At 37.6% G+C, this 9,406-nt stretch overlaps 1 protein-coding gene across 1 annotated transcript in view; it reads right to left on the reverse strand.

The window, feature by feature from the left end:
- MAN1A1 (mannosidase alpha class 1A member 1) overlaps window positions 1–9,406 on the reverse strand; it is a 210,266-nt gene that overhangs the window by 17,486 nt on the left and 183,374 nt on the right. The window contains exons 9-10 of the mRNA XM_075063907.1: window positions 5,151–5,370; window positions 4,080–4,252 (exon numbers count right to left, since the gene is read on the reverse strand). Coding sequence (XP_074920008.1) covers window positions 4,080–4,252; window positions 5,151–5,370 — 393 coding nt within the window. The remainder of the gene's footprint in view (window positions 1–4,079; window positions 4,253–5,150; window positions 5,371–9,406) is intronic.

Consider the following 9,406-nt stretch of genomic DNA (forward strand, 5'->3'; position numbering starts at 1 on the left):
GGAAAAGGGGTAAACAGTGAAGTGGCAAAATTTGCAGATGACATAAAACTACTCAAGATAGTTCAGTCCCAGGCAGGCTGTGAAGAGCTACAAAAGGATCTCCCAAAACTGGGTGACTGGGAAACAAAATGGCCGATTAAATTTAGTGTTGATAAATTCAAAGAATTTTGTATTTACAAGTATAAGCACTATAGAAGGCAGAAGTTTTTGCAATTGTGTAAGGGATAGTTGGCACCAGGAAAGGTATGGGAGGTAGTTTGAATTTGTTTGAAAAGCATTTTACTATCCAGCTGAACAGTTAACATTGTTAACACCGAAATTTACAAGAAACCCCAGGACTGGGTTATTAGATAAACCTGTATTAATTTGTTATTTCTGTACTACGGCATCTGGTAGTGACTCCATATTTAGGGTTCTGCTTTCTAAAATGAGCTTTAAAATGGGGCATAGATTTCTTCTTTTATTTAAAAGTAAGTGGCTAATCAGTATGAAATTTCACACAGGATTAGTTTTTATAACCTTTGAATTTTCTACATAGTTTTTATTTGGTTTCTTTTCATAAATTTTTAAAGGGTAGTCATTGAAGTTGGGATCTGACTGAAATTTTCCTTGGTAGTAGTCCCATTTTCATTGTTGACAGACATCTCTTAAAATATTTTCCATGTACCCATATTTTGGTAATCTCTGATTAGATTTGGTGCAAGAGGTAGCTGTTGGATTGAGGGTTACTTTAACCATTACTGAAAGTTTGTGCTGCCCACACAAACGGATTGATTGATTGGGGCTCGGGGCACTCAAGCCTGAGTGACTGATGGGAGCCAGGCGTGAATAAAAGATTTTTATCCTACAGCAAAGAAGGATCTGTATTCACTGGCTTACACACAAGAACCTATGTGCAATTACTGACAGATAAAATTTCTGTCAGCCCCTGCATTAGCACCCACCACATCTGACCTCCCATCTCCCCCTCACCTCTTTGCTGCGAAACTCCAGCCTCCAATTAATAATTTAAAAAACTAGGAAATTAATACCCATAAAACTTCCCTGTGAAGTAGTCAGGGTTGCCGTCTCCCCCCGCCCCCCCACAACCATACCTGAAACAAATCCAGAAAAGAAAATCAAAAATTCACTTATTTAACTGTCCATACCATCTACTCACATGCTTATTACCAAAACAGACCATCCATCACAACCTAATTTTGTTATCTCTGTGGGGCCAACATGCCCTTTAACTCCCTTTCCACCCATGTCCGTTTACCGAACTACCTTTCTCCCAGCATAACCAAACTTAGCTCAAACATCCACAACTATTAGTGTTGATGAAAAATAATTTAGTAAAGGGTGTGCCCAATAGGGACACAGTTTAAGTCATGGCGTGTGAGTCTAGGAGTAGTAATTATAGTAAGGTGTGCTCTTATGGGCAGAGGAGTACCGGGTCTGGGCGGTAAGGTGACCTAACTTCTTATTTTCTTGCTTTTCTGGGTTTGTGTCAGTTATGTTGTGCGTATGTAGCAACTCTGCCTGAAATATATATTTTTGTGTAGCAGTTTTTACTTCAGTGCTAGTCCTTTTTTTCTTTATTATTGCCTTTGTTTCAAATGTATTTCAATTTGCTTTTTCCTGTATTTGTAACCTTGCAGATAGGTCAGTAATAGCGTTAAGACTAAATATAATTTATCTTTTTATCTATTTTCCTCTATTACGTGCTTTATTTTAAATACCTACAGTACCATAATATACTAACAGAGGGGACAGAGTTTAACATAACTGTCTTCAGAACAGATTATTCATTTGAAGCAAAATCCAGGGAGATGTTAGTCCTAGAGAACTAAAATACACTTAAAATAAGGGTCAGAGTTTTATGGCACTAAGAATTTAAATTACATTTTAATAATCCAGGAATATAATACTGTAAATTATATTGTATGGCTGGATGTTTGGCTATGGATCATCAGAGTAACATTTTTCAGTCACTAACAAACATAGCTTGGATCCAAAGTCATAACCTGGATGTGAATGACAATATATCCCATTCTCAATCTCTTGAGACAGTAGTCCCCTATGTTTTTCACACTAGTCTTACAAATTCCACTGAACTGTCTAAAGTAAATATATGTTTATGTAGAGAAAGCTGTTATATTTCAAATCACATACTCAGAAAAACAGAGGGAATGTAGATGCTGTGTCTAAAACTAGCAAACTGACAGAAGCAGCATTCCCAAAAAAGATATGGGAGTAAAAATCAGTCACTAACTATTACTACAATATCTATCACCTCTACCCGCTTTAGAGGTTGTTCAAGATTAATCTGTGTCTTGCTAAATATGTGTATCTCATAATTCATTATTTTTGTTATAAATCCAAGCAAGTTATCTGCACTTTTTAGCTTGCAAGTGATGCTCGCTCCAGTCCCTACCACAGTGCAGGATTATTTGTTGTGTTTGGAAATGCAAAAGTGTTTTTAAAAGGAACTGATCTCCAGGGGGAAAAATGTTATAGCGTAACACTTCAAAATAGAGCTATTAAATTAGCAGACCTTCAAAATAGACCTATTTATATATATATGTTTTCATGTACTATAATTTTTCTGTCCAGTTTTTTAAATTGGGAAATATATTTAAGTTTAAACAAGCTATGTGTTCTGCCTTATGCATTTTTTCAATCTACTTTAACCTGTTTTGAATTCAAAATGCTGAATCTGTGTTCACCCGAATTTATGATACTGAATTTTTAATGTCAAACACAAGATTATAATTTACAAGACTTGGCAGGAGAAGAACCTGAATTGTGAGAGGTAAGGCTGTTATTTATGGAAACATCTGCATTAACAGCACGACAACTCGGTTAACACAGAGAGCTGGATTGCTTGGTAAGCTGGGCCCTTTCAAACAAAATGTGTTTTAATACAGCCAGATACAAAATTAATAATCCAGGAACAAGGACTATATCCTGGAAAGCAGTGACTCTGAAAAGTATCTAGGGGTCATAGTGGAAAACAACACAATAAGCACTCCCAGTGAGATGCTGTGTCTACCAGGGGCTAATGTGATCCTTGGATGTACAAACAGGTTAATAAAGAGTAGGAGTTGAGAATAGATTTTACGTCTGTATATGGCAATGGTGAGATTGATACTGGAATACTGAATACAATTCTGATGTCCACATTTTAGAAAGGATGTTGAAAAACAGGAGAGATAGTAGAACAGAGCCACAAAAACAATTTGAGAACTGGAGAAGATGTATTACAATGACAGACATGAGAGTGAGTACTGGTTTTTGGAACAGATTAACAAGGGGAGTGGTGGATTCTCTATCTCTTGATGTCTTCATATCAAGACTGATGCCTTTCTGGAAGAGATGCTTAAACTCAACCCAAATTATGGTTTAGTCAAAAGTTATTTGACTCAGTACAGGGGTAACTATGAAACTTAGTGGCCTGTAATAGGCAGGAAGTAAGACTAGATGATCTAATGGTTACTTGTGGCTTTAAACAATATGAATTAAGGTCAAGATTTTTCAAAAGTGACTTAAGTTTTGAGACCTCTAAAATTGTCTATCAAAAATCTCTGGTCACTTGAAATCTTGGTTGAAACTTACTTTAAGAAACCTATTCACTGTGTCATCAAAATGCAATAATTAAATATCCCTGACACAACATCTTTTGCTAAAAATTTAATAATGTAAATTTTCCCCTACAAATCAATTTTAGTGCATATTAGCGCTCATTCAGCTGCTCAGATTTCCCCAATAAGCCCTGACTATGCACCTGGTACAGACCTGCAGAATTTCTGGCCTAAGAGGTAATTAATGAAAAATTGTGAGGTGTTTTACTGATGTAGATCATTGAGAAGACAAGATTTAGCCAAAGCCAAAATTATCTGATTTAATCTTAATCTCCAGAGAGTATTTTACTGCATCACCTGTAATTTTAGACAGACAAATCACAAAATGAACACATATACGGTTATTGAATAGTAGCAAAAGTAAATCATTTATCAAGATAGTAAATTGTAATAGGAAAACTCTCTCTCAACCAAACAAACCAAAAACCCACCAGACAATCCCACAAAATGTGTTACCTCTACTGCTTCCCATCCCCACTGCCTGTATTTTGGATCATGAGTGAACCTCCACATATACATGTAGGTCTCTATAACTTCAGGTCGCAAGATGTAATATTTCTCATTTTGCCTTGTAGCAATGGCCTCTACACCTCCATCAAATCTGAAAGCTTCTGGTCCCAGTTTCACACCTAGATAATAAAAATAAAATGTTTAACAATGTTTGAGGTGATTCTGTATGCAGAATTTTAACTGCACATTTTCCAGTTGTCTGAGTATTTTTTCATAGTAACTATAGTATTAAAACCTACAAATGCTCCTTTTCGGGCACAAATCGTGATGATTTATGTAGATTACTAAACATTAATCATACTTTCATATGAAGTTAATAATATTACACATGTAGTCTAAACTTTAGCTATGGGTGTCCAAACTCGTTCTTATAATTGTCATATCTGGGAAATCCCAATAGCTGGTGCAAAAAGGATATACTGTATCAATGCTTTAAATTGCAGTTTTACTCCAAAGAATAACCGTAAAACTTGTATTGTGGGATATTTCATGTGTATTGTGACTCTGATTTTTTTTCCAGTTCGCTCTGGCAAATTCACCGTGGCTGGGTTCTTTCATCTTCTTGCTTCAGCAACTTTAAGAATGATCTTGAAGGACAAATTCTGCATTCAGTCATCTTTGTGTAACACTATTGTCTAAATGTGACACAAGAAAAACTCGGAGCAGAATTTGTCCTTGTATTTAGAACATCATTAATAGTTCTGTATATGCACAAATGAATAGAATCCATTTCATTTGTGGTGGCTCAACAGAGCTGGACGGAGCAAAAATATTTTTGTCACAAATAAAAGTCAATATGATGCAACAGACAGAGATAGTATATCTGTTGACAAAGAGGAACCATTTTTAGAGTCACTATTCAGAGCAAAACAAGTTTCAATGACGGAACAAAAAGGACTCTACATTAATTTAACAGAGCACCATACAATACCTTCTGCATGTGTTTTAACCAGGACAGAATTATAGATAAAGATTAAACCACAGCTAATCTCTCAAAATTCATAATACAGTACTTACTTGTACGATCATAAGATTCATGACATGTGCGAGCAATTTCAGCACCAAGTTCAATATGATGCCCAGTTTTACCATTAGGTGCCCCATCTGCACCGAGTGCAAACATGCCTCCAGCAAAACAGGTCAGATGTCCCATTTTATGTTCGAGCAGGCCACCCTTCCACTCAGCAATGTATGTCAGACCTCCACTAGATTTCCGGATCAGATGGGTTTCGATGGACTGCAAAAATATACATTTTCAAACCAAATTTATTATTTGGTAAAGCAACGTGTGAAAAACAGAGGCAAAATTGCAGAAAATAGGAAAGTAATAAATTTACACCCTATCCAGCTTTTTTTGTTTTCAGATTTATCTTCAGTATAGTTTTTGCTTTGATTTTATTTGACACTAATAATGCTAATTAAACTCAAGTCCAAAGAAAATGCAACTGTTCTTAACAGCGCAGGTTGGTATACAATAACAATATGATAATTTGCTGAGAATGTCTGTATATTACCTGGCAAATTTTCTAAAAAAGTTGAAATAATTAAAAATATAAGAAAATACCATTTTCTGATTTTCCCCATAGTTTTATGACAAGCATATTTTATATATATATATATACACACATATATATATATATGGTATTTTTTAATGGCTTCAGTGATTCAGCTTGCAAATTTTCCATCTTAAAATGCTATTGTACTCAAAGGATATAGTTATTGTATCAGATATAATTGTGTAGTAATGTGGTTATCAAAGGGTTAATAGGGATACTTAAAATACTAGAGGTTGAAGCCATGCTCCACCTCCTCCCTTACTTTGTTTTGTTAGGGCATGTTTTCTCCCACTGTTTGTTATATAGCTGAATACAGCAGCAGGTTCCCAGACTGCAGCACTGCAATTAAAGTGTGTCTCTTATGCGCTGAGTGGGTCTCTTCACAAAACTGGTGACAAGGAAGAACATAAAAATGGTAATTCATGGGGATACTGAGGAGTTTAATTCAGAAAATGAAGATTGGCAGCAATACATTGGAAGATTGGGCCACTATGTTCTTGCAAATGAGATTACTGATAAGGACACAACAGAAAGCAATTTTCCTCAGTGTTGACAGTAAAACCCACTCTCTCTCAAGGAGTTTGTTACAACCTCAGAAACCAGGAGATAAGAGTTTGCATGACCTTCAAAAGATTTGAGCAGAGTACTACACACCAAAGCCAACCATTATTACAGAATGTTTCAAGTTTCATACTAGAATGAGGTGGCAAGGTGAAAGTGTACCTGTGTATGTGTCACAACTAAAAAGACTAATGGAATACTGCTAATTTGGAAGCATCCTAGAGGACATGCTGTGGGACAGAGTGGTTTGTGGTATCGATAATAATAATTGTCTTTGAATTAACAAAGACAACTGCTGTCAGAGTGGAATGTAACCTGGCCCAAAGCAGCAGAATTAGCAATAGCAATGGAAGCAGTGAAAAGTTTAAGAGATTTGTACTTAGAATGCAGGGACAATCAAGCTGATTCAATGAGCAAAATGCAAAGCCAGCTGCAAAGGACTCCTGAGGGGGGTTCTTCTGCAAAGGAGCTCATTTTGAATCTGTTTGTAAATTTAAAACAGCCCAATGCCATAAGTGCCTCAAGACTGGAAACTCAGCCAGATGATGCAAAGCAAACAGCATCTCAACCCCAGAAGGGGTAGACTAAAAAAAACCAGAGCAAACGGAAGAAAGCAGAAAGTTTGTTACTTTGTGAAGAAGACACAAAGGAAGTACACACTATGTATTGTCTAAAAGGGAAAACGTGGGACCTTACAAAGTAACAGAGTTAAATACAGGGGTTTCAGCTACTGCAATCAATGAATCTACAAACATATCAGCAATGCAAAGCAGAACTGAGCCTGATAGTGAATGCAAGAATGACCCTGAGTGCCTACAGCAGAGAACTCATCAAGGAGGTAGATGCTCTGCCTGCTCCTGTAAAATATATACGACCCTGGAGGCGGCCCCAGCTGTCGTGGAGACGCATTACTCCACAAGAGAGAAAGAACAGCCCCTGGTTATTTAAAATATTATATCTGGGCTGTAAATTAAGACGGGAAGGATGTAGTCTAGTGATCATTAAGGGCTATTTAGAACATTATGAGTTGCAGTTATGATGCAGCCTTCCCTTACTTCCTGTTTAGCTAGCGTGTCTTTTCCTCCCTGCTCTGTCTGTTACGTAATTGAATAAAGCAGCACGTTCCCAGCTTGCAGTGCTATAAGTAATAAGTATTTCTTGTGCACTGAATGGTTCCTTTACAAAAAAGTGTTATTCAAATTGATGTACTTTACTTATTCCAAAAATGAACAAACTACAATTCTGACATGTACTGAGAAACATGTAGCTGCAGAAGCCTACCCACATGAAACCCTGGCATGCAGCTGAAGCCAGCCAAGCTCCACATGGACTTAGGCTTCTGCCCAAGCAGTTTTCAATGAATGATAAGGATGTTTTGGAGACCTTTGAAAAACCCAGCAATAAAAATGGTGAAATATACTAGTGAGAAAGAATTAGAAGTAGGCGAAGTCAGTCATTACAAGATTTAGCGAAATCTGAACACGCTATCTACGTACCAGAAGATACATTACACCTCTACCCCGACAGAACGCGACCCGATAGAACACGAATTCGGATATAATGCGGTAAAGCAGCAGGGAGCCCTGGGCCCTTTAAAGTGCCATCCATGCCCCGCTGCTTTACCCATTATATTTGAATTTGTGTGGAGCCCCGGGCCCTTTAAATCACTGCCCGAGCCCTGCTGCCAGAGCTCCGGTGGTGATTTAAAGGACCCAGGTCTCCCTGCAGCGGCTGGAGCACCGGACTCTTTAAATCACGGCCATTATATCGGGGTAGAGGTGTATGTATCATGAGATTAAATGGGAGGCATAAAGAAAAATATGAAAACATAAGATGACAGTCACAGGGAATGTGACCCATGTGCTCTTGAAAGTGACTAAAGATGAACCATGCTACTGTTTTTTCAGTCGTCCACCAAATGCTTAGCTTATTCCATTATAATAATAAAACCCAAAAGGATGGCTGGAAGATAAATTAAAGAGAAGATAAATTTGATAGTCCACATTAAATCACTCCCCCACCCCCAAGAAAAAAAACCAGCAGTACAGGGAACCATTAAAGACAAAGATAAAAACAACAAACTGAGCCATGCATGGGAAGTATTGATCATAGTTATTGGTTCCCTTTTAAATGCCTATAAATGTTATTTTTAGAAGCAATAAAGGTCTATAGCATCAGCAGAAAAATCTTTATTAACTTTTACTGCATCTATCCATCTAGGCACTTATGTTGTGCTATCTGAGCACCTTACAAAAATAAAGCCAACAAATTCTGAAAACTTTATCTTCTCTCTCCTATGCCCAAGATTTTACCAATGACACTGTTTGTCTTTATTCTGGCATCATTTATGGACTTAGGAAGTTCCTCAATCTATTCTTCTTTCTCTTTTGGATTCCTTTGAATCCCCCCAGCTACCCTTTTCAGGCAATTCAGTTTCCCTCACATGATACAGAACTTTGCTAAAAAATTACAACTATTTGAAAAAAAATCCTCACACATTTATGAAAACTGTGGTTTGGGAACTAAAAATGTGCTGGGTTTTGGCAGATATAGGCCTGGTCTACACTACTCATTTAAACCAAATTTAGCAGCGTTAAACCGATTTAACCCTGCACCTGTCCACACAATGAGGCCCTTTATATCGATATAAAGGGCTCTTTAAAATGATTTCTATACTCCTCCTCGATGAGGGGAGTAGTGCTGAAATCAGTATTGCCATGTTGGATTAGGGTTAGTGTGGCCGCAAATCGATGGTATTGACTTCTGGGCGGTATCCCACAGTGCGCCATTGTGACCGCTCTGGAAAGTGATCTGAACTCGGATGCACTGGCCAGGTAGACAGGAAAAACCCTGCGAACTTTTGAATTTCATTTCCTGTTTGCCCAGCATGGAGCTCTGATCAGCACAGGTGGCGATGAAGTAGCAAATCCAAAAAGAGCTCCAGCATGGACTGTACAGGAGATACTGGATCTGATTGCTGTATGGGGAGACAAATCTGTTCTATCAGAGCTCCGTTACAGAAGACGAAATGACAAAGCATTTGAAAAAATCTCCAGGCTATGATAGACAGAGGCCACACCACAGTGCTGTGTGTCAAGCGTAATGGAAAGCCAAAGAATCAAATGGATGCTCATGGAGGGAAGGAGGGAGGGGGTA

Source organism: Chelonoidis abingdonii, chromosome 3 (assembly GCF_003597395.2).
Source record: "Chelonoidis abingdonii isolate Lonesome George chromosome 3, CheloAbing_2.0, whole genome shotgun sequence".
NCBI lineage: Eukaryota > Metazoa > Chordata > Testudines > Testudinidae > Chelonoidis > Chelonoidis abingdonii.